Source organism: Poecilia latipinna, unplaced genomic scaffold (assembly GCF_001443285.1).
Source record: "Poecilia latipinna isolate Pla-1442-1.1 unplaced genomic scaffold, P_latipinna-1.0 Scaffold259, whole genome shotgun sequence".
Taxonomy (NCBI): Eukaryota; Metazoa; Chordata; class Actinopteri; order Cyprinodontiformes; family Poeciliidae; genus Poecilia; species Poecilia latipinna.
Window position 1 is genome coordinate 171,769 of NW_015112875.1, and position 25,792 is coordinate 197,560.

Genomic DNA, 25,792 nt, shown 5'->3' on the forward strand with positions numbered 1-25,792 from the left:
CTACATAATAGTTTATGCAAATGCTCTATGCAGAAAAACACTGAGCAGGTACAGGTAACTTATATGTATTTGTGCGAGCATGCTTGTCACAGATTTACTGATACAGACTTACAGAACTGCAGGGGGCTGCAGGAGGGGGATGGGAGGAGACGGGCTTTAATCAGGAAATTCACCTCAAGGGGTTTCATCTAAGCAGGACTGGACGCTGCTCCTCTCTCTGCTTCACACAATGAATTGAATCACAGAGGCAGTCTGTGCTTGAAAGCCTCAGTTCACTGTCAATAAAGCTAATGCGATCACAGGTTCTCTCTGTGTGCAGAATAATCTATCATATGGTTTCACATGGAAAACGACAGATGAACTGAACTGATAACTAACGTTGCGAAACAGTTTTACTTTTTGGAATATGTTTATATTTGCATATATTTTCAAGTTAAGTAAAAATAATAAACAAATGAAATGTATTAATTGACTTGAGTGTTCTTATACAGACTTTTGCACAGCCACAGGATATGGTAGTTTTGGAAATGAGATGCTACTCATTGCATCAGTTGTCAGCTGACAGACAATTGCCTATGCTGTAAATTATCCTGTAAGAGGCTCGAACCTATTTGCTTAAATACAGTAAAATCCACCTGGCATTGTTTTTGGCCAGGCAGTGTATTTCAATGAGCCACTGTAATACTAAAGCAGCTGACAAACAAATATCAAACAAATATCCATTCATATGCTGAACATCTTATTTTTACACAATATCTTGATGTCAAATAAGCTTATTTTACCAAAAGGAACTTCTAAAAAGTCTTCAATGAATTCAAAATGGCACCCATAACATTGCCCTGACTTTTGTTTTTGCAGTCTTTTGATATAATTTAAACTGAAAAATAATCGGTTAACCAAATGATTTACACGTCCAAATTGTGTGGTGTTTCTTAGAAATACTTTATAAAAAGTTTTTTTATTCGGCTACTGACCTGTAAAACGCAAAGAAATTATGGGACCAGGGACTGACGAAGTTTCTCAGAGGTGGGCCTGTGACCTCACTCTTCTGTCTCACTGAGCAATGCGCCACCTTCTGGCGTGGCGGTTTAACTACAACTTAAACAAAGTTATCTCTAAAGTCACTTTTTTCTAATTTAGACAAATTTTTAATGTGATTACACATTATTGTGTCACAGATGAATAAATGTGCAGTGTAGAGAAACAAAAGTGTCTTAAATTCAATGTCTACAAAAAGTCTATTAATCAGACTATATTTCTTCCACAGTAGTGATATTGCAGTATGCTGCTCTGCATTTGGGTCCCTCCTAGATGGCTGTTGGTCTGATGGAGAGCACAGTAAGTCACATCAGAGAGGAGCAATGATCAGGATAAGCTCTCCTTTACTGCTCTTTCTTTCCAAACCTTGGTTAGTAGTAGTAAATATTACTAAGTATTAACCTTTTTTATAATATGTGTCAAATCCTGCAATTTTATGCTCTGTGGATTATGTGCAGACTGACTTTCTCTGTGATCCAGATTAAAACCAGAAGTTTAAGATGGGATGATCTAGTGTGTCGGGTTGTTGTAGTGACATCTAGGGACAAAAACTGCAATATGCAACAAAATAGATACTCCCAGTCTATCTTCATTTTGTTTAACAAAGCTCCCTGAAACTGCACAGATGTAAGATGAGTTACTATGGTAACTCATTTTCAAATTTGAGTGGTGGTGAGTAAGGAGCGGCCACTTTGACTGCATGCTTTATGATGCAGAGATCATATTTTCAGTTTGATATATCAAAGCAAATAGACATATTTTAATGTTAGAGGAACTACACAGCTAGCTGTGACAAAGTAAGAAATGCACTATAGCTCATGAATCAAGTCACTGAATGTCTTTACAAACAATACTTTGCTGATTTTTTAAAACAGTTGATATACCAATGAGTAATAATTCAGAATATGTCCAGTTCCTGCCCTCTACTGTATTTTTAAGGGTCTTGTTGATCAAATATCTTACTTTATCAATTGTCATATATTATGAATTTGTAAATTTTTATATTTTCACAGTCACCAACAGATAAAATATTTAAGTGAAATAAAATGATAACATTTAGAAAGTGCTTTGCTGTATAACCCTTGTAGCACACCAACGCACCTGTAGCACACAGATGATTCACATCTCATAGGTTACAGCGTACAAAACAATAGCATGTGTGGCGCTGGGTGACAACTTATCTGCCCCCGCTGAAACAGAAACAACATGCTCCGTCTCAGCTGTAATCTTTGATCAGCTAAAACACTTTCTGTGATAAACATTGACGTGATCCCCATGGGCAATCACTCTATAGTGCTGGCATCATGGGAGGTAATGTATGCATAGACGTGTTGAACTAGCCTGGGGCCCTTCACACACACACACAAACACACAGGTAAATACAAACACACAGGTAAATACAAACACACACGATGTACACACAGTGAGATGAATTGCTACGCCACCTAGAATAAATACATATCAGCTACAGTGAGATGAGGCGCTTTGCACTTTCCTATTAATCCCCAGCATGGTGATTTATTGCACTGTGCTCGTCAACAGCCATATAGTCCCCTGGAACAGGGGCCAGCCAGGAGAAATAGTGGAGTTTAAGTCTAAAGCCCAGCAGCTGCCTCTCACTCTATTTATATGTTTAACGCTGAGGGAGAAAATATCAGATGGTTAAGCAACAATATTTTGTGCAAAGAGGAATGAGGCTGTCGGATAATCTGTTCCTCATAATCCAAGTTTTTAAATTGATGCCTTCCCAGATGTCGCCGCTGTGGAGATTTGCATTTGCTGAGGTGAAAGGCCTGGATGCTTAGCAATCAGTTGTGCACAGCAGAGTGACGCTAAAGGGCCCTTCTGTAAGTTATTTTTATACAACATGTGCATGGCCATGCATATTCAGATCCAAATGGTAACTCTATCCATTTGATTAATTTAAGTACCACTGAAAATCACAGACTGGCCCTAAAGCTGGCAGTTATTTAACAGCACCATCTAGTGGACACTTCCATAAAGAGGAATCCTTTTGTTCTGTGGCGGAAAGTTTGGATCCAAATAACTCAAGATTTTAAAGAGGTTAAATTATCAAATAACTGCAGGTCATGTAGAAGCATTTTTTCACAAACTCCTCCTCCTTGGTCCAGATAATATACAGTAGCTCTTAAAGGACATACAGTGTAAGCCACATCTAGTGACACCCTGGGCAAACAGTAAAAATACACACAAAAAAACAATCCCAAAATAAATTAGTTTTACTGTAGTGACATAATCTCTCTGAAATCTAATTTTAAGAAATACCCAGAATGTATTTTTTTTTTTTACAGTAAAGGTTTATTGGTAACTTTGCTTTCAGTACTTTGTAGAAACTCTTCTCCGTCTGTAGGATTTAAAGATGGCCATGGCCGATTTTGTCAGGCGCTACTCTGTATTAATTTAGCCATATATTTTGGATCATTATTCTCTTGAAAGGCCTAATTATGACTTATTTAGGTTTTGGGAGAGACCACAGGATAGCCATTTAAAATCTGTTATGTCAAAGAATTCATGAATGCGTCACCTCCGACAGGCCCACAGCATCACACCTCCTCCACCACACTCCACAGAGGACATGAGGGATTTTTCACAAATGTATCAATCAAGCCCAAACCACATGGAGTGTTTGTTACTGAATAGATCAATTTTACTTTCATCTGACAAAAAGCAAAGCTGTGCGTCCCAAACAACCTGGCATAGGATCCCATGCTTTCTTAACTTCGTGACCTCAAGATGCTATTACCTTTTAGAGATTCATGTGTAAACAGATGAGTCATAAAATCTCTTTTGTTCAAAGACATAAAAAAAAAAATTCTGAGAAAGAATTAGAAGTTGTTTTTTTTTACCAGTTTATTGTGAATTTTCACAGTTACAAGACAACACTTAGAAAACTCACAAATGGATCAGAGCACCTTTTCCACCAATGACGTAAGGGACACTTTGAATCTCAAAAGCTACATAGAAAATAAGGCCACTCCACTTTTACAGGTATTGTTTTTCTGGAAGCAGACGGCGACTTACGTTGAGTTTGTCTGGTGGACAGGATTTACAGTGAAGAGTGTGAACTAAAGGCTCCACACACGTGACGGTGGAAAGACAAGAACACACACATTTAGAAGAGAGTGGGGATTATAGTGAAATTCTCCTGAATTTTCAGCATTTTTAAAACTGTTTTGACATCCGCTGCAGTTAAAATCCGAACAGTAAGACTAATGTCCCTCACCCAGCCTCCCCAAATGAGCCTCAAGTATATGACTATGTAATAATGTAATATATCTAATTTAGCACAATTTCACATCACTGCTCCTCTAAATGAAATTGAACACTCTGATTAAGTCTTGATGGTTCATTGGTCAACACTGCCTTTCCATTACTGCAGATTAATACAGTTGCATCACCTGTTACAGAAGAACAGTAGATGGCGCTGTGAGGCTGTATTTGCAAAGGAAGCCCCCTCCCTTCCCTTCCTTCACATTAAACCCATGAGGCCGTCTACCGTGTGTCATTTTCTCTCCTCATTATGCCCTCACGTTCTCCTCCCTCCTCCTGCTCTTCTGTCTGCAGTTATTGTGCTGCTGCTCCTCATTTCAGCATCCACCCTGTCCTTGTTACCTCTCTCCCTGTGCTACCAACCCCAACACCACCTCCACAGTTCTGCCCTGTCCTCTACTGAGCGGCCACAGCCTGAGTTTCTCCTCCGGAGGTCAGAAGCTGCATCAGGCTTCCTGAAGCGGGTCGGTTCTCCCCTGTGGCCCAGCCAAAGAACATTCTGCAGGAAAATAAAAAATAAAAATAAAAAAAAAGTTTGCTGGAGCAGTCAAGGCACCAAAACAATAATTTATGAGTTGCATGTTTGGTTATTATTAGACATCCTCCTCTCAACATTCAATTTCTTGAAATTTCTGGAAAGTTTGACACAAAAATATCTGAATTTAATTTCGTTATAGCCAACTTTACCCATGAATTTCTTTTCCATGGTTTGTTCTAAAGTGCACATTTTCATCAGGTCTCATATTGTGAATTTGTACACACATGTATTATTTAGCGATGGAAAAATAAATCTGCCGGTGACCACAATCTGGTCATTTTACACTCGACTGGCCCTGATCGCTGACCAGCCAGTCGGAAAATAAAAATCCAATTTCCCCACATGATCACTGAATTCACTATAAATAAACAACCAGATCACCACAAATGATGACTGAGATGAGTAATGATTGCTCCAGAACAGACAGGCTGCTTAAGGCGCCTTTGTAGTTATGATTTATGATTTATCACACAACAGCAAATTTTGGCTGTGTTGAATAAATAACTGCTTTCAGGCGTTATTGGTGAAATGTGACCAGAGGCAACAATAGATCAACACTTTCCTGCGTCATCTCCGGTCATGGAGATTGGTTCTATTTTGGTCCTGGACAGACCATCATCCATTTCCTCAGAGATTATCAAAGTGAATCCAATCCCATCTAATCTCCCTTTGCTCAACACAGATCACCCATTACACCTCCCCACATCCACAACCAAACATGACATTTAGTCAGAATTGTGTACGTTTTACTTCCAATCATAATCTTAATGAAAACGGGAGAAATCATGTACTCAGACGGTTTATTTCTGCCCTTCCTCTGAACAGTTTAACTCCCTCCACAGCTACCATTCAAGTTTAGCATTCAATCAACAGAGGGATGATGAAATTCATAAGAGCATTGCTCTCAGTTGCTGTAAACAAACAGAAGAGAATTACATTCCGATTTTAAATGCATCCTCATAAAATTATGTTGTGATGTTCTGCACCAAATATAACAACGTTACAGAGCAATTTGATTTGGAGTCATTCGGTGGGATTTATTTATTCTACAAAGTCAAATATGATGGAGTCTCCATTACAAAGGCATGTATTAATAGATGAGGCGCAATCTGTTATATAACAGAACTGCGGTGTTATGTCATGGGAGAGGATGTTTGTTTACAATTTCTTACAGACATGCTGTGAAAAAGTAGAGCTTTAAAATAAAGAGTATCGTTGTGACGTTGGGAACAAATGGTTAATATATTCATTAACATTGAAAGGATTTTGAGAAAATGCCGTCTTGGTGAATTCTTTTAAAATACGGATGTTGTGCTCATGCATATTCCTGGTGATGCGTTGTAATCTGTGTAGTTGGATTTTAAAGTTGTTCTGGCATCTGGCAAAAATACGATCAGTTACAATTTTGTCAGATTGTGGTGCAGGGCCTGGCCTGTGGATGCAGTGTAAAATGAGTATACCAGTAAATTTGTGAGTAAAACTAAAGCCACTTTAGAAAAAGAAAATTACACCTGAAGTCAAACATGCTGGTGGCAGAGTGATTCAATACTTGCTATAATAAATGAAATCAGATTTTTTCCCTATGCCAGAGACATTGTCTCATCACAGTAAGCTCAGTTGGGTTATTCAGACGGAAAATGAAATAATCATTTAAAAAAAAAAATTAATCCAACATTATCTTTGTTTAATACTAACATTTGTTTGATGATCTGAAACACACAAAGGTGAAGAAAAAGTAAAGAGAAGAAGTTTGTATGGGAACTAGTGCTTTTTGATGCAACTCAGATCTTTATATGAAACTGTCATAAGGTGGGGTTGAAGTGGTGAGGAGATGACGCAGAGAACCCAGGTTATGGTGAAGATGAATTTAATGATGAATGTAGTTCACATAGTCCAAATCAGGCAGCACGGCAGGAACAACTAGCACGCAGCTAAGCACCGGTAGCAACTGACAACGAAGACTAAATCAACTGGAACTGACGTCGACACAGGACTTAACCAGTACAACTGGGAAGACGGACAGACCGACGCAGACTGCAAACGTTTGACAATTGACAAGGACCCGACGAGGAACACAGACAACAGGTGGGTATAAATACACACGGGGTAATTAAGGGAATGAGACACACCTGGGGAGCAATCAACGGGGAGGACAGGACAGAGACTCACAGGGAAACAGGAACACATTGAAAAACTCAAAAACACACAGAAAACCACGGATCATGACAGAAACTGTAATTCCCTGCTTGTATGCAGTCATGCTTGTGTGTAGCAGGAATATTTTGAGCCGTGTTCAGGTAGCTATTGATCTCAGATCACAGAAAATGTTTGAGATTTAAAGTATCAAAAGCTGAACACAAAATCAAAACAATGTCCCCAAGTCTTAAAGAACCTCTGGGGCTGACACTGAACAAGCAGGAAGAAATTGAATTTTTGTGCCCACAGCTGCCCTGATGCAACAGAACATGAATCAGACACATGAGGCCATGTTTGAGCTGTCAGCAGCAGGGGCCACTGACATCAAAGCCATGCAAAGGAGCCAAGCTGAACCTGAATAATATCAATGCTTTAAAGACGGAGGCTTTTCTGCAGGTCGAATAAAGTTAGTTTCATCATGCAGGTTATTTTATAATTTCAATGGAAATCAATGGTCATGTTGCTCATTAAGAACTTCATATTCATATTCCGAACTCAGACAAACATCCAGTAGAGGAGAACATTTGAAGTCAAGGTAACATGGAGAAGGAGTAAAAAAAGGAAGAAAACTCTGGAATTAAAAGCTTTTTTTTATGCTTCACCATCCTATAAAAAGTTTCATATTTATTTGACACCAAATGGAGCAACTTTGAATCTAATCAACCTTTAAAGAAACATACACACATACCAACTGTAAAATAAAAATAAAAACACAGCCTCTCTCTGGTACCTACTCTGCAATGTATTCCAGCGGCGTCCACGAGCTGTAGTCTGCATCAGGCATGAACTTCCTGTTCATCGGTGTATCCAAGGTAACGCTGCCAAATGAAGCCAGATAACAGTCAGGGTGAGCAGCTGCATCAGAGCAGCAGAGAGGAAACAGCGCTGGCAGCATCTCCACACATAAATATCATACAGTGTTCAGGAGTGTCAGGTTCTCAAACCCGTCTCCAAGTCAGCAGCGTGTGTGTGTGAGCTGCATACATCCACAGGGCACGTCTTAAAGTCAGGTTAGAGGAGAGGTAGTTCAGCTTTCCTAGACATGTTATGGTATCCACTTACCATAAAAATACTAGATCTGATTTAATGGATTTTTTTTTCTAAAAAAAGAAAGTGGCTGTTTTTCCAGTCATCTCTTCTGTGAGTTGAATGACGGAGTATTAGGGCCAGACTGCAAGAATTTTTGTTTAATTGCAACAAAATGGTCATATTAGCAGAATAAAAGACAATTTTACCAGAAGAACATATTAAAATAGAGAAAAAAAACCATTTTAATGAGCTAAAAGCTTCTAGTGTTATCAAGATCTGACATGAGCAGTTTAGTCCACGTGGTTTTCTAAACCGACTCAGTGGTTCGCTCGATTTTCCTGCTGCTGAAATTAATTTGATGCTGATCAAATTAATTTCATCAAAGTATTTTCTTATCTGTAAAAAAAAAAACAATGCTCAATATTCCTCATTTTAAATTTGTTATTTTTTAAGAATGATCCATTTCATTCTCCTAATATTACGACTGTATTCTTGTAATTTTAAAACTCTGTTCTCGTAATAAAAAAAGTAAAAAAAATCTTATGCTGGCCCTAATATGCAAAGTTCAAATAAACAGAAGTTGCAAAGCGTATCAGTCAAACAAGATGACAAGATGACATCACTCTATGGATCTTCAGGGACTGTATTGATGGGGAGGAAAAAAAAATCCAGATTTTCCAAAAACTAAATAATCATAATCCAAAAATCCAAAAGTCAATTTATTGTCCAGTACCAATGTAAATATGTGAAGTCTTTAAACAGAGATGGTATGAAAGAAACAACGGAGTTTAGCCTTTTTGTTAGCTGCTAAAACAGATCAAACTGGGATTAAAAAGAAGCATCTCAGAGAAGGAAGTGTCAGACTAACACTTTTGAATGATTCTAGAATATAAAACTCAACAAATGTAGCAACAAATAATAAAAAAGGGGGCTAGAGAAGAAATGCAAGTCATAGCTAATGCTAAACAGATGTGACTAAATGCTGAAGCCTGTGTGGCCTCAAGGTGGGAGAACAAAATACAACCAAAGAGAGAGCAGGAACCAGATCCACCCCTGAAAGGACTGTTCTCACAATGACTAGCTTCAAGTAAATAGTACTGTTATGATCTGTGCTGCTCATTCATCAATAGCAGATCATCTGTATAATCAGATCCGTGAGCTGATATTAGCATCCTTAATTATCTTTTGTCTCATTTTCACACTTCGACGTCCAACATAGCAAAGCGTAAGTGGCACAGCTTATTTTCCAGCACACCTACACCGATCTGTCCACACAACAGCTGTGGCCACCTAAATAAGAACAGAGCAAAGATGGCTGAGCTGACGCAGATAAGTACAGAACCAACCAACCATAAAACCAGATCGTTAGGCAAACAGCTTTAACCAAGACATGGAAATATTAGAAACATCTCATAAAAAATTACATTTAAAATATTCTACTGCACCACATTTCCAGATTTGAATTAATAGCAGTTCCACTGTAAATATTTAATGATCTAACATCCAGAGATTACTTTCTGTAAATTAAATGTTTTAGCATTGACCATCTGTTTGTGTAGATATTATGCACAAAAACAAAAACAAAAACCTTTTTGGCTTGAAGTACTCTGATCAGTTTTGTTCCAGTACTTACGGTAGGATAGCAACAGCTGCCGCTCCTGCTGGCATGCCGCTGTTCTTTGCTGCCAGACTCTGACACAGTTGGTGGATGGCAGCTTTGGCCATGCCGTAGCCCACCATACCTGAAGATTACAGATCAAGCATTGACGAACTGTTATGAACTTACATTTTCACATGGAACTAGCTACATGATCCAATATGAAGCTAGTTGGACAGAGTCTCACTGAAGCAGATGCTCACACCAGACACAAATGACAATACTGTAAGAAGAACCTCACGATTCTCTCTGCTGAGAAGCTTTATGAAGAGGTCCAATTGTGCTTGTTTTAAATTAGACAGTATTTTAATGGAGAAATAGTTATGTACAAAAGAACGGCTGTCCAACTAGTGGCATAAAAATCCACCGAGTTCCTCTGTTGGCTGCATAATGTGGCTGTAGGTAGTACAAAGACTACATAATGCTCATCTGTTAGGCTAATAAAAAAACATATTTTAAACCAAACAAAATTAAATCTGTTAAGGTTTGTCTTTTTGTTCTTTTTTTAAATCCTCCACATCTGGAGCTTGTCAGTGCCTCTTCTCACAACCTCTAAACAGGAATGTCAAGCATCTGCTACCCCCCTCCACCATCCTGACAGGATCACAAACCACTGACCAATAGGAACCAGGGGCGGCTGCATAACTTTTCTTTAGAGCTTTTGTTTTCCCCAAAAGAGAAAACCCTAAACCAATCGAAAAAGGCAGAGGTTAGCAGTATGAGCAATTTTCCTGCTTTCATCTGCACAGGAAGCAGAGGTTAAGCCTCTGGGTCCAGACATGTGACCTGTGTTTGATAGTGTTCAATACCAACAGGGGCCCATCCACTTCCTTACAGTTTAATTCATTTAGCCTCTGAAGCAGCCTCACTGTAACCTTGTTTATGTCCAGCAGCAGCTGAAGTTCAGAAACTCCAGTCCTCAATAACCACAAACTATAATTTTATTTCCTTAGATTGCAGTCAAGTTTTGCATTCAATTCAAGCATTGGAGCAAAAACGAATCAACAAAATTCAGACAGTGACTCTCAAGGTTTGAAAAGTGTATTTTCTAAAACTCCTTCTTTTGCTTTTTACAGTTTATTCTTAGAGGAAAACTAACCCATAAAGTTAAACTCAGAATATTTAGTCCTCCTTAATGCATCTCTTTTTGGGATCAGCATAAGCAGATGCAAATAATTCAGTGCCTTTGTCCGTTTCAGTGTGGCTAACACACTCCATCCATGTGAGCCAAAACTGCTGAGTCATTGTCCTCCTTAAACCAGCAGCCAATGAACGCTCAGCTCAGTGGGGAGTGCTGAGCTGGAGCTTTGAGCAGCTAATGTTGGATTTGAAGAAGACATAATCCCCCAGACCGAAGGCTCTCCGGCCGGCTCACAGGCAGATCAACCGGACTGATGTCACACCATGAGGATAAAAACAATCACTGATACACGAGGCAATCGAACCACTAAAGTAAACTGAAATGCAATGTTGAGTTTTAACTAAAAATATATGTCATATTGAGAAAATATTCAACATGTAATAATATTGGTGGATACTGTACCAATATTATAAACTAATTAAATAAAATAAAAAACTAATTAAGAACAAATAATGTCTTTCTGCTTTGAGTTTAAAGTAAAACACTTTAGTTAATGAATATTCTTCGCAGTTCAACAACCTCCTACCCATTTAATTTAGAAAAATGCTTATGTTATGTTAAAAAAGTGTCAAATATAAATATGTGTATAAATCTGTATTTCACTACATTTGCCTTTAACTATGATTCCAGGTATAACCTTTCCTTCTTCTCTGCTTAGTGCATCAGTTTCCTGGACAAAGCTTGGCTCTTTGATGCGTTGCACAAACAAACCAGGTCACTGCCTCTTTATGATGAAAGCAATAAAAGTGTCTCCCACCTCCAGTGCCTGACTGAGCTGCTTTTGCTCCTGCCAAGGTGAGCAAACCCCCAGATTTCAGATGGCGAGCGGCGAGGTGGCTGGAGATAGTGGACGTCCACACGCTTTGTTTCCACATCAAATCAGAGTTCTTGAAAAAATCTGAAGGACATTAACAGAAAATATTAGACTGCACAAACTTAATAGATTTTTTTTTAACTGATAATCCGAATAATTTGAAAGCATGAAATTCAAACTTTAACAGGAAGACATTTGGTTGCATAGACACAATATGAATCTGAAGTTTACCGAAGGGACAACATGCAATATGTCCCAATGTTTAATCGTCATTCATTTGATAATGTTGGTCGTCTTATCTCACTTTCCAGGGACTTTAATCTTGAGTTCTAGTGCTGTAATAAATGCAGGTAATTAAGCAGCTGAATAAAGCTTCAAAGAACAGAGCATCCTCTTATTTGTAATTTACATCTTTTTTCCAGTTAAACTAAAATTCAAAGTGTTTCACAAGACTTTAAGTGCAGCCATTAAAATTGAAGAAAGGTTGGCTGATGATTAATGTTAAAACAAATAAAAGGTTTGAACTCTGACCTTTGGAACTGCAGTTCCCTCCAGCCCATCCACCTGCCACACACAGGATGGCATCCACTTTGCTTTCCCCCAGCAGCTGGGCCACATCTGCCGTCACCTGCATATAAAAACGCTTTTCATGAATCCGCCGGGCTCGCACACCAGCTGAATGGCATTTAAATGTCAGCAATGATTCTGTTCGCTCTGCAGATTGAAGCTTATCGCTTCAGCACAACAACTAACGAAAGCAAAGATCAGAAACAGAATTCACATTAGCCAGCATGATGAAGCTTCACTGAAGTGTGTCAGGATTTCAGAATGGTGCCGCCAGGTTATTAATAAATTAAAACAAATGCAGGGAACGAAAGGTGGATATTTACTGTATTGTTTGTCATGAAAAAAAAATCCTATTATGATGAGGGTTTTTTTTGTGTGAAAACCCATCAAGTCCAATTAATGACATCTGAAAACCCAAAAGATTGACTCTGCTGTTGTAATAGTTATTTTACCATCTTCCCCTCTGCCTGTTTCTGAAGGTATCAGCAACTTTAGAAACATGATGAAATGTAACAGTGTGCATTTAAGAAAAATAAATACATCATATTTCTTTATGTGACTGGTGTCCTGAGAACCTTATGTAAAAATGGGTACAGTATGTTTCTTTTATTAAGACCTGTACAGTGGACTCCAGGAATTGGGGACCACAACTGCCCACATATTGCTGAAATACACAGATACTTGAAATCCCCCTCAAAATGCTTATAACTGCTTATATTATCATTAGTGATAACAATAAATATATCTTCATATGCCTTAACAGCACAGTAAAAAAAATGTCTTGGCACGACCACAGAAGCCATTATCTATGCTCTTCCTTATTCTTGCCACTGACTGGAGTTACAACCAATCAGCTCCAAGAGAAATAAATGGTGTTCCTGGATTGGGAGCTTTGCAAACACCAGTCAATGAGGTGTGAAGTAGCACTGTGCCAATATATTTCAGCTGCAGAAGCTGCAATGTTTTTCAAATATTTTAAATATGCTCTTTGAAAAAATCTCAGTGAGGAATTTTTATGCAAATAATTTGGAGTTATATTCCTCAGGAAAATTCTGCAAATAAGTGAGTCTGTGAATAATGTACGGTGAACGGGGGTGTACACTGTATTTGTATTTGTGTGGCTATGCTTGCTGCGACATGCAGTCACGATGTTGGCATGTTTTTTTTTTTTTTTTAGCTTTTTGCGGCACAAGATGACTTTTTCAAAAAGTTGTGGTCAAAGGTACACATTTTTTTAAGCTTAATTTGCCATAAGATGGTCTTACAAAAGATTAAAATCCTGCTTGTAGCCTACTCTTTCCTTCTTTTCTTCCTCATAAAGTTAAAATTACCTGAGAAGACCCTGCATCATCGTCCTGCTGCTGGTCTCTGGTCTACTTTCTCCTCCCTGACTCTTTATTCTCTCTACTGTGACAAAGATTTCTTTAAAATATGTGGAAAGCAACACTGAGCAATTTCTGCAAGGAAATTAGAGATAATTGGGTTTATTCCTGGTATTAACCAACTAGCAAGTGATATAAAGCAGGTAACAACAACACTAGAATTCTTGTTGACAAGCTTAATATGACATACTTACATGGACAAACTAATGAACATTTAACTAATGCTATCTGAATGCAGCAGCATTACTCAACTTACACGGTTTGTTTAGAAGGAAATTTTGCAAAGTTTTTCCGTTTTGGTTCTGGTTAGATACTACTAAACAGTTGTAACGGCTGAGAAAGTGGGGGTGCAGGTGAAGGAAATGCAGTGGACATGTCCCAAGCTTACACCAAGACAGTCACGCCCATAACTGTATAGACAATTTATAAGCAAATAAATATTGCAGCACATCTCAAATAAATAAATAAGCAAATGTTATCGATTAGCGTCAATGCAGGTTTGACTTTCAAGAAATTAAAATGGGGGCTAATGGGATTCGTCAACATTCAGCTGTTCTCCAGTGATTGGTCGAAAAAGAAAGAAATACAAAAAAACGTTAAGGAGATTTCTCAGATTTGCACAAATGTTGTGACAATTGGAAGTCCACTCAAAATTTGCAAACGATGAATGGCATTAATAGTTGCAATCAAAACGGCTGAACATTTTTTACAAGCTCTTCACAAGAGTTTGCTGGACTTTTGGCCCATTCCTCCGGATGAATTAGTGCAACTGACTCAGATGGTAAATGAATATGTATTTGTGCATAAAAAAAAAAGAAATCAAAATTGTCTTGGAAAATTCCATGAGAAGATACATGTGTTGACATGGAGCTACATAAATTGATTTGAATTCAACTAGTCCGATTCATTCGATAAACTGTTAAAAAAATAAATACATTTGGAAAAACATGCTAGTAAGATTTACTAATCGTACTACTTTACAAACAGCAAAATCACCGAAGTAGAAAAAGTCTTCATTTTGTAATGCGACTTGAACGCAACACTTCAACATTTTCAAAGCAATGCATAACTAATTGATTACAACATGCACAAATTCATGTGGTCTCATGTGCATCATCACATTAATGTAACACTTTAGCTTCGGTTCGTAACGTTTTCAGATTCTTGTTAAGACACATTTAGGGAGACAGCAGCGAATGACACCTGGCTGGAGCTCACCTGTCCTGCCTGCTCGGTGAAAGATTCAGTCAACTTCACGATTATGTTTTCATTCGCCTCCTCATTAGCAGCAATGTCGACGCTGGCGACCCACTGCTCCACAAACACAGACGAAATAAAAACAGACATTCACCGCTTAGCTTTGGACTCAGTAGAGCCGAACGTTAGCATGCAGCTAGCGTTAGCTACCAACACTTACCCATCCCTTAGATTTAAAATGCTGAACACACTTTGAGCCCAGAGCTCCTCTCCCTCCATACACGATGACCCGGTTCGCCATATCTTCTCCCAGTTTAATCAGGCAGTGAGAGGTTGAGCCGCAGAGCTGCAGCTGAAATTCACACAGCAAGAGGAGGAGGAGGAGGAGGAAGAGGAGTTAGTGCCGAGCAACAAGTTAAAGAGCTGCGTTCAAAGACTTCCGGAAAAACAATCAATAACGTAGATTTTGGCAAATACTCTAACTTTAAAACCTTGAAACAGTTTTGTTCAACCATTTGGTGCTCCTTGTTTATCATGGCGCTTCTTGTTTTCATTTTGTTATTTTACCACTTATATTATTGTGTAGACTCAGTAAAAAATTTGGCAAACATTGACATGTTGAAAAGGTAACAACCACATCAATGAATTGAATTTGAGAGTAATTTAAAAGACGCACATTCAGCGTACAAATAAAATAAAAGATGATTTCAATTTACTTTATTTCATTCAACCTTCTTTTCACATCTGATGAGAAAAAAATTAGATACTATTTCTCAATGTACAGTGATCAATGTCCATTGACATGTACAGTTTTAATCTTATAGATTGTACTTCAGGTACGTCTCAAAAATTTAAATATTGTGAAAATGTTCAGTATTTTTGTAATGTCAGAAAGTGAAACTCAAGTATAATAGAAAATAATTTTACAAAGGGTGAGATAATTGGAAAGTGAATTGAAAGCATTTATTTCAATGAAATTTTGATCAAATGAAAATCCAAAATTTAGTCTCTCATGTTTTAAATAGAAAAGTTTCTGAATTATCCGTTTATTTCTATGCTCACAGTACTCGATTGGGCCTCCTTTTGCATGACGTGCATGAATTACAGCATCAGTGTGGTGCAGCATGAGTGCGACATGGTTCTGGTGTAATGGAAGCCCAGATTGCTTTGATAGAACCTACAGGTCATCTGCATTGTTGGTTCTGGTGTCTGCATTGTTGGTTCTGGTGTCTGCATTGTTGGTTCTGGTGTCTCTCATCTTCCTGTTGACAATATTCCAAAAATTGTTGCTAATGAATAACAAATTAACTGAGTTTAGTAAATCACTTGCTTTGTGAGCAAATGATTCAGTTACTTTTCCCAAATGACTTAGTTGGTTTGGATATTTTTTCCGCTTGTTGCGTAGAATTTTATTTAGAAAACTGATTTTTATATTTATTTAGGTTATCTTTGACGGATATTAAAATTTATTTGATGATTTAAAACATTAAAGTCTGACCAAACTCCAACAACAGAAGAAACCGAGCAAACCTGCACAGTAGCTGGTACTTTTTTACAGCAATACAAGGAAGTAAAAAAAAAAAAACTTAAACGTTAAAGTTTACGTATAAGTTTATCAATAAACTTGGATCTGCTCAACAATTGATTCATGTAGATTTAAATGAGTTGGTCAGGCTTTGCTAATTGTTAAACATCATGCATTACAGAAAGAAGGTTTATGTAGAAATCAGAGCAGCAGCAACATTCATGTGCAACTAAAACTAACCATTGTTAGGCTGTTTGCAGGCCTTCAGATCCCTTAGTTTTGATACTGTGAGCACTAGGTGCTGCTATAAGACTCCTTTTGATGATGCATCAGTGCGCTTCATCTGCATGGCCATTATAATGCTGCTCTACTATCTGTGCTGTACCTCAGCAAGTGTGGCATCAACACACTCTTGATGCTCATGAATAATGTAGATAGGCTGGCCTTGGCTTCCTTGTCAAATAGTGAAGCAGCTGATCCGTCACTCTCAATTGGATATGACACACACTTCTGCAGAAGGAATAAATAGGTACTTTGCCCATTTTGACACACACCTAATGAAACAGAGCGTGAAAAAGACAAATACACGCTTGTTCCTTGATTGTAAACAAAAGTATTACCTCATTTCTTCCTTCCTGTCGCCTGATCGTCCAAAGAAATGCATGACAGCACACTTGACTGCACAGGTGCACTTGTGTGCTTAAAAGTGTGAGATGAAGAGGAGTTGCTTGGGCCACTGGAATTGGTGATGCTGACAGAAATTGCCTGTCCTCGAGAGCAGACTGACGTTCCGGGGAACACATCATAATCACGCTCCACCGTCTGGTTACGACCTGGATGAGACATCCAGGTCGTATGTCTCATACGATCTGACAGAAGGATGTTGTATTTTAGCTTGATGGTGGACACTCAGATGAGTTAAAGGGGTTGCTGGTTACAACACAGTACTAATAAGGGTGATCACATCTGGGGTACTTCAACCTGGTTGCCTTAGCTACGCCTTTTTCCAACTACTTGTTTTTGTGCAACTACTTGAGGTGTTCAGTGGCAGAGGGCTATCTTAGTCTTACTTTAGCTGTCCACCCTGTCAAATTTAGCAATATAGTACATTTTTTTCTACTTCTGTGAACTTATATTTAAGATCACAGTGCCAGGTCCCTCTTACTGTAGCCACCCACCGGACACTGCCTTGTTGACTATTAAACACATCTTCCCATCCCCATTGTGTATCCTCTGACCATTTGCTTGTTTTTTTGTTTTTTTTTTTTCAGAGGATCCCATGTCTGATTTTTACTCACTGTGGCTGACTTGGTAGTTTTCTGAAACTTTTGTGGAGCAGAATTAAATAGGCCAATGCTTTTTATTGAAGGATCTATATTCTTCTGAGAATATATATATTAGATCAAAACATTTAAGGAACTTCTCATCCATTTTCATCCAGGTTTTATTAAGATATTCTTCTCAGCTGCATATAAACTGTCATGAGAAGGATGAGGAAAAAAATCATCAGTGCCATTATGTCTTTACAGTACCACACAAAAACTAAACTGAACTGTTTTATGAGTTCTCTGTTTGAACTGATAACACCCAATATACAGCACATATGGAGCAGCTGGCAGATGGACGAGCTTTGGAGGTCCTGTGGGGGACAACCACAAGAGAAAACGAATTTAAAGCTCTGAGAATAAAACTATGAAACACATGATTCATATCTTTCAAGCCACAACCCAATCAGTCCAGCTAATTAGGAAAAAGAGAATTAGTTTACTTCTGTCATGAGAATGCTCTGCTGTACTAGGCTATTGATGGAGGGTTGTTATCTGTTATATGTATTTTACCTATTTTTGTAAAGTCCTAATCATAGACTTTTGCACATTTGAAAAAAAAACATTAAAACAAGAATTAAATTAGCAGGTTTACTGAGACCTTTAGCAGAATTAATGTAAGAACCTGCTTGTGAGTGAGAACATGTTCTATTGACTGGCACCACACATCTGGTCCCTATCTCCAGGTGTCACTGGGTGAGAGGTGAGGTTTGCCCTGGAGGTCTCCAGTCCATCACAAGACATCAAACACACAGTACAGACACACACTGACGCCTCAGGGAAATTTTAGAAACCAGTTTACCCTTATAATCATATTTTTGGACTTGAATCATAAGCCCAACAATGTATTAGGATTTTGGATTATATGTAATCCAGTTCTTTGGAATTTTAAATCTCAAATTAACACCTGTCTTATTTTGATAACATCTCTAATTAAGGTATTTTTTATTAGTTTAGATATACTATTTCAAAAGTAATTAAGTGAATTTAAAATGTTCTCCTTTTATCTTGGAAAAACTTGACTAAAAATCTAGCTGTATCATTTTGCATGTAGGCTGAAACTTTAATCTTCCTCTCATAACCTGTTCAGAGACTCTAGGGCCCCCAGCTGGCCTTGGGACTCTAAGCAGCAGCTTAGTTTACTTCTGGTTTAGCATATTAGATACATTTCGATGTTGTATTGTAGTCATTGTTTACGATGAGTATATCACCATTTAAGATACATCAACAATAAAAAGTTCTGCAGTGCTGTGGTAAAAGGAATATACTGCCTTTTATTCCTCTTGGCTTGAGCATACCCTCTTCTAAATTCTCTCTGACGGGGATCCAATCAGAGGAGAGGAGCAACTCTTTTTTTTTTTTTTTTTTTTAAAGTAAGGGTAAATGTATGTTCTTATCTCCTTTACTCCTGACTGGCTGGCTGGAGGTTGTTTCCTTAAAATTTACAGCTCTAATATCACGGTGTCACTTACTCCCTGAAACCAGGCAGAATAAGTTATGAGCAAACACTGCTGCCTCCTTTTGACATCAGCTACCTATGAGAGAATGATGTCATACATCAGCTCACATCTTTGGATAATGTCAGAACATCAGGAGCGAAAAAGCTCTGAGGCATAAAAGCAAGTAGTTGAAACCCCCAAATCACAGCTCTTTTAAGTGTGTTATTTAACATTGTGTATTTTAACCCTTTCATGCATGAATTATGAACCTTTGTGTCAGGATTGATTTTTTTTCCAAATTTGTTTGATTTTCTTACGGTATTAAAAAAAAAGGTAGCAAAAAAATTGTGAAAAAGTTTTTTTGTTTGTTTGTTGTTTTTTTTTAAGTTGATTACTTGTAATTTTCTCCAAATACAAAGTTGTTATTTGAAAAATACATCAGTAGTATTGTTCTGTAGGGGTTAGCTGATGTCACAATATTTTTTTACGTGCAAGAGTCATCTACAGTAGGAGGGATCGGGTCGGTTGGCATGCTTTTTTGCCTGTCGGCCATATTGCATTTAACAAAAAAATGTTCTTGCATTTGCAGCTGATGGCCAGTAGTTGATAGTGTATTTTATGATGCACATGTTTTCATTTTAAATCAAAATAATTTTAAGATCCCTTTTCATAAAAAGTAGACCACTTTGCTTTATTGAAATATAGCATATTTATTATAGTATTGAGCAGATGAAAAGGAATGTCTTAAGAAATACATTTTCCAAAATATTGTAAAAAAAATAAAAAATAAAAAAATAAAAAATTGGACAACATTGTCCACAGTAGTTACTCTGCAGTTAAAATTGTGTTTACTGAGAAAATTTGAACATTTTAAGAACAGCTACCATCCCTTAGTCCTTATGTGTGCCCTTGGAAAATGCTCTTGGAAATGCCTTAGAGGAATTCACCAAGCTATGCAGTCTTCTCCATATTTTTGCAACTATTTTCCTTCATTCCAGCAATGGATTCACAGTGTAGATGACATTAAATACATACTGGAGGGTCCCACCCATTAGGGCCAGCAGATGAAAGCATTTTATATGTAGTTTTGCACCAGCTATAGACACGGCAGGTAAAAGGGATCAAAGACCTGGAGAAAAAGATTTTAATTGAAACTGTCAGAGCAACATCTGACTGCAGGAACCTTTCTGTGCTATTTGATCCAGGAGATGGCAAAAAACAATGCTGCATCCCTATGACTAAATTATTTAGAACAAAAAAGCATTGAGTGAAGTAAAACATTTAATCTATGGCCAGAAAAAAAGTCTCTTTGTGTTCCTCCTACTCCACACAAACAAATTCAATGACCCTTCTCTTAGAAAGTAAGGTTTAAGGCTAACCCTAACCCATCAGGAGAAATGGCCTAAACGGCCTAAATCTATTTTTTCCAATATATAAATTTGGAAAGATGAAATTTATAATAAAATTTAAAATTTCCCAGATTATATTTCATGTAATCAAAAGAGAAAAAAACCTATTTGACACTTTCACATGAATTTAACTGCTCCCAATACATTGAATGTGTTTGGCTTTTTTTCTATTTGACCTTTGACATTTCAGTGCTATTCAATGCCAACTCGAAGTTTCACACCATGAATTTTACAGTAAGGATCTCATGTAAAAAAAAAAAAAAAAAAAAAAAAAAAATGGGGCTGAAAAATTTCTCCCATCAGCTTCTTGGTAAGATTTTTTAAACATCATGATTTCTCTCATCATGCCTTCATCAGCAAAAATTCACTTCTGAGCAATTTAAATCTTTATCATCTCAGTTTTGATAATGTTTGTCAGTTATGTCTTTGTGTAAAAGTTTCAAAAATATATTTTGAAATGATTTACAAAAAACACCTTGTCATAGTTCCATATTCAAGCACCTGAGCCCAGCTACCTGTAAAGATATTCTCTGCATATTGGGATAAAATGCTGAAGTGGAAAATTTATGCTGTGCAGAAATTCTGCAGCTGTGAATAAAGTCATAACTCAAGCATTTCCATGCATATATGTCTCGCTTTATCTACGGCAGGTACTTGGGTGTTACAGAAAAAAAATATCAGATAAGAACCTCATTATAAGATATGTCAGTATAAGATTTATTTGAGTGAAACAAAAGCAATCCTGCAAGTAAAAAAAAAAAGAAAAAAAGAATTTGATACACAATTTAAGATACAATTCACAATCAAGTTCTTAATCCATATAAATGCTTTTAGGTTATAGGAATCTTTATTGTAACCAGAAAGCATGATGATACACACTTGCTTATTTAGACGTAGAGATCAAACTTTGTTGACAGTCCTTAAACTACCAAAATTAAAACAAAACAAGTCCACCAATTATATATATATGATGTTTACTTCTGTCCAAGCCCTGCCACACCGTGTCTCCATGATAGTTAGATCTATAAATACAGATCTCTTAACAAATACAAAAAGTATTCTTGTTGATCAAAAGCATCCTCTCTTTACTGCTTCTACACCTCAGGTAGAAGGTACTGCTACTCTGCAATAAAACTATGAAAAAAGTCCAATGTAATTAGCTTCACTGAAGCAACATGTTTTAATATTTTCTATTAGATGATCAGAGGGTCTAGATCAGTGTTTCTCAACCCTGGTCCTCACCGCCCCCCTGCTCTGCATGTTTTAGATGTACCTCTGTTCCAGAACAGCTGATTCAAATGATTGCATGACCATCAAGTACTGCAGAAGCCTGTTAATCAGATGTGTGGCAGAAGGAAATATCTGAAACATGCAGGACAGGGGGGCAGTGTTTCTCACCATCCAGGGTTGAGAAACACTGGTCTAGAATAAAAATGTCTATATGTTTTTCTTATGAGAAAGTGTTTTCATCAATCTTGTATTTATCATGGTATTTTTCTAAATTCGCAAAGTCCTGTTGCATTATGGAATGGTGTTCATGCAGGCCAGAAGACTTTACTTTTTCTGCTGTTCAGTATGTTTGGATGAAAGTTTTGTTTTATTGGTGTACCTACTTAGTATTCATATAAGTAACTCATACTTATTTGAGTAAATTGGGATTCTAGTCTTTTGACAGATTCCGTTACCATAGTTAATAAAGTAACACAACAAAATTTTAAAAATATAGTTTCTCGTGAGATGTTGGAAGATGGAAACAAATAGTATGACCTCTGTGTACTCATGGCAGAAGAAAAGGACATTAATGAATGTTTTTATACCATTAAAATGAGTCTTTACAGCAGTAAAATCAACATTTAAAGATTAACACATAATCTGCTGCTCCTTTAAAGCACAATTTGTTGTCTCAATGAATGGGAAATATTAATTATTTTAACAATAAGCTACCTTTCTAGCTTCTCTGCCCTTGAATCTTTGTTATAGATCAATGCTGTTGGTTGTTTGGGTTTCTGGCTGTGTCTGCGATCACCATGCAGTCAAAGTGTTTGGACTGATTCCCTGAATCTTGACAGAGGAAATAGTTGAATCGTTCTCCCAAGGGCTCTCTCTTTCTCTCTCATGGAGTTTGATGTTTTCCAGGCAGAAATCCTCTGCAGCTTTTTCATTCAAACCCAAGCTGTGTCAAGCACCACTTTGTTGCCATTTGAAATCCCTGCATCACTGTGACAGTCTCTTAACAGGCACTCGGAGAGTTTGGGGATGGTGTGAATTTGTTGATTGCAGTCCTTTCTGACTAGTAAATCTGTTGGATAACTGAGGGACTTATAGTGGTTTTCTAATGGGCACTAATGAAAGAAGGGGCAGCAGTAGTGAAAAGAGACAGATAATAGGAACCTAATGGTTGGATGACCTTCTGATTGAACTTCGGATCAGAACCATATTTAGTTACATCCAAATAATAAAATAAATGTACTGATGCAAATACTTAAAATTTGATACCAAATGAAAACAGAAGGAAAAGAAAACTGACCTCAGGAAATCTACAGACTCAACCAGACATTGACCTGTTGTGTGTTTCAATGTATATACAGTTATAAAAAACATGTACAGCTTCACAACAGCAAAACTGTGGCATTTTCAGCCCAAGTTATTATACTGTGGGAATCTCATACAGGTCCATTTGGGTAACCTGAGACCCTTAAAGTGAAATAAAGTATGGTTATTAAATAATTAAGATTTTTATCTTAAATAATCTGTGAATATGAGAACATTGTAAGAATAAAAATTCCTCTGTTTAACAGGCATAAAAAAATCAACATTATTTTGGTTTCTAAATTTGCTAAAACTGAAAATTGAGTGTTAATCCTCCATTTCCTTCAGCCAGTCGACACTAGATGGCCCCATGAGTCTTTCATAAAAACAATCCAATCCTGTGGTGCTTTGCTGACTTTGTGCATATGCATTACTCTGACAAGAATAAATACATATTCTTCTTTTGACAGCATATCATTCTGATGTAAAAGAGCAGATTACAGATATTTATTTGAAAAGCAACTACGAACATTGTGCTAATGTAAAGTCAACTGATAAAAAAATAAAATAAAATAAACATGTTAATGCGAGACTTCTGTGTAAAGCAGACCCAGTACGAGTTCAGAAAACAAAACCTGTGCATTGTGGCCCAGTTGATGTAAACAGAGAGGATTAGATATGAAGCTTGAGGGGTGTAATGGCTCAGATCTCATAGCACTTCTCTCTAAAGTGGATTATGAAGCTGATATTGGTGTCAGGAGTTTACTTGAGGGCAGGAGATGGTAGAAATAGAAGGTATCGGGTAATCTGAAGGTAGACAGAGAATGAAGCATCAGCAACTGGTGCAGGATAAAAGTACATCTAGCCTGGAGAAAGACTTAAGATCAGTGCAGAGAAGCAATAAAGTGATAGTGTGATATAATAGCGACTGTTGGGAGCTTGGAGAAGAGGTTTTCACATGAGGGTGAAGCTGTGATTAGAGGAAGATTGGAGTTAAAATCCCAGGGAATCCTTTGCGTGTGCAGGTCCTTATTGAAGTCTTAGTTTCTCGGGTGTGGGAAACAATCAAAATGGAGCTGAGGAAGGAAGACGCAGGAGTGGGAATAGTGCATCTGTTCTGGGGACTCTGGGATAAATGATGGAAAAGGGCCTGGTGGTAGAATAGCAGGCGGCTCTACCTGCCTGCTATTCTCTAAATACCTAATGTAGCTAAACATTAGTCTCCTCACCTTTATGGTTTTTTTTTTTTATTTGGTTTTGTAAGTAAAACATTTAATTATTGTAACAAATACTATCTGTTTGCTAGCTAAACTATTTTATTTTCATTTACAAAACTTTGCTATGGTTGATTTTCCTTTAATATTTAAAGTAATAACACAAGTTTCTGCTTAGATAAATTTGCATAAAATGTGTTACTGTGGTGATTTTTAAGCAGCAGCTCTCAGCAGGTGATGGGATGAAAACAATCAACACAGAAGGAATTTAAAAGGATGGTGATAATGGATCTTTTTCTTTTGGCACAATCATTGATGCAAAGAAGAGTTACAAACATAATTTAATCAGAACCATTCAATGATACACAGCAGGGAAAATATATATTAAAACACATTTTTGTTTCAGTAAATATATTTGTAATGGCCCTATGGCATGAAATTCAAACCAGGTGTTTGCAACAACAAAAGTAATTTCCACATACAAAGAAATCCAAATAAATTACTTAATTATATTTGGTTATGGCTAATAGGGAGGAATGACATGGAGAATAAAAAATGAACACCTCAAGAAAAGGGGAAGAGAAAAGGCATAGAAAGTTAGACCTACAATAAATGGTAGCCTGTAAAAAGGTTTTGTATTACTGAGAAGTATGCATGTCATGATGGGTGAAAGCAAAGAGCACTCTAAATACCTCTGAAACACAAAGGGAACTGTTTACAGACGTATTTCTAGACTTCTGCATGGTTCTGTGTGCAACAGGATTTCAGACAAATGAGGTGAAGAAGAATTGTCCAACAGCCAAGAACTGCTTGCAGTAAAATCCAGAAAGATTTTGGATTAGCATAGACAGAGAAGTTTGGAGGTGGGACAAATTTCCACCATATTCCTGCCGACTACATACAAAGGAAGTAAGAACAAGTACAGCCGTGTTCCAAGACATATTTGGTGATACAACTTAAAAGAAATTTGACTTTGCATCATAGCCAAATCTGACGCCTTGAAATTGGCCTCTGTCTCTTTAAGAGCCTCCAGGCAATGCTCCTCCATGATGCAGCCAATCATAGGAGCTTTGTAGTCTGTATGATAAGCTCAGCAGATGTGCAGTTCCACCCAGTGTTTGCTAATTGCTGCTGTTGGTAATCTGGGGACTGAAGCTCCAAGGCGGAGCTTTTGGGAAATAGGCGGAGCTTGAATGAGCGAGCGTTAGGGCACCGCCGAATGGCAGCCATGGGACATTTAAAGATTTCTTAAACATTCATTCATGAGTCAAAACAACACTTCATGTTGGAAAAACATGTTATCTTAAAAAGCTCAAGAAATGTCAACTCTGAACAACCATACCCTTTTAAATCAAATTAAAAATCTACAAAAATAAATGAAGTTGAGTGCTTAGAGAATAAATTAATTTAAATCACCTCTGAATCCATGAGTATATTTTCTGCATAGAGGAAACTTCTTGACCCATTGCAAAGCTTTTTTCTAGTAACCGCTTAATAAGTC

The 25,792-nt window shown here is 37.4% G+C and overlaps 1 protein-coding gene across 1 annotated transcript; it reads right to left on the reverse strand.

Annotated features, from left to right (window-relative positions):
• Positions 1-3,887: 3,887 nt before the first annotated feature.
• qdpra (quinoid dihydropteridine reductase a) lies at positions 3,888-15,262 on the reverse strand. Its single transcript, XM_015033178.1, has 7 exons — positions 15,071-15,262; positions 14,872-14,964; positions 12,236-12,332; positions 11,648-11,788; positions 9,726-9,834; positions 7,798-7,881; positions 3,888-4,828 (listed from the first exon to the last, which is right to left on the reverse strand). The coding sequence occupies exons 1-7, from the start codon at positions 15,149-15,151 to the stop codon at positions 4,726-4,728; spliced, it is 708 nt and encodes a 235-aa protein (XP_014888664.1). The 5' UTR covers positions 15,152-15,262; the 3' UTR covers positions 3,888-4,725.
• Between the last annotated feature and the right edge of the window lie 10,530 nt (positions 15,263-25,792).

Excerpts from the sequence above, each read along its gene's own strand:
- qdpra (XM_015033178.1), bottom strand. The coding sequence starts at position 15,151 with ATGGCGAACCGGGTCATCGTGTATGGAGGGAGAGGAGCTCTGGGCTCA. Across the intron at positions 14,965-15,070 it reads ATTTTAAATCTAAGGGATGG|TGGGTCGCCAGCGTCGACAT; the intron begins GTAAGTGTTGGT and ends TTTGTGGAGCAG. Across the intron at positions 4,829-7,797 it reads CCGCTGGAATACATTGCAGA|AATGTTCTTTGGCTGGGCCA; the intron begins GTAGGTACCAGA and ends ATTTTCCTGCAG.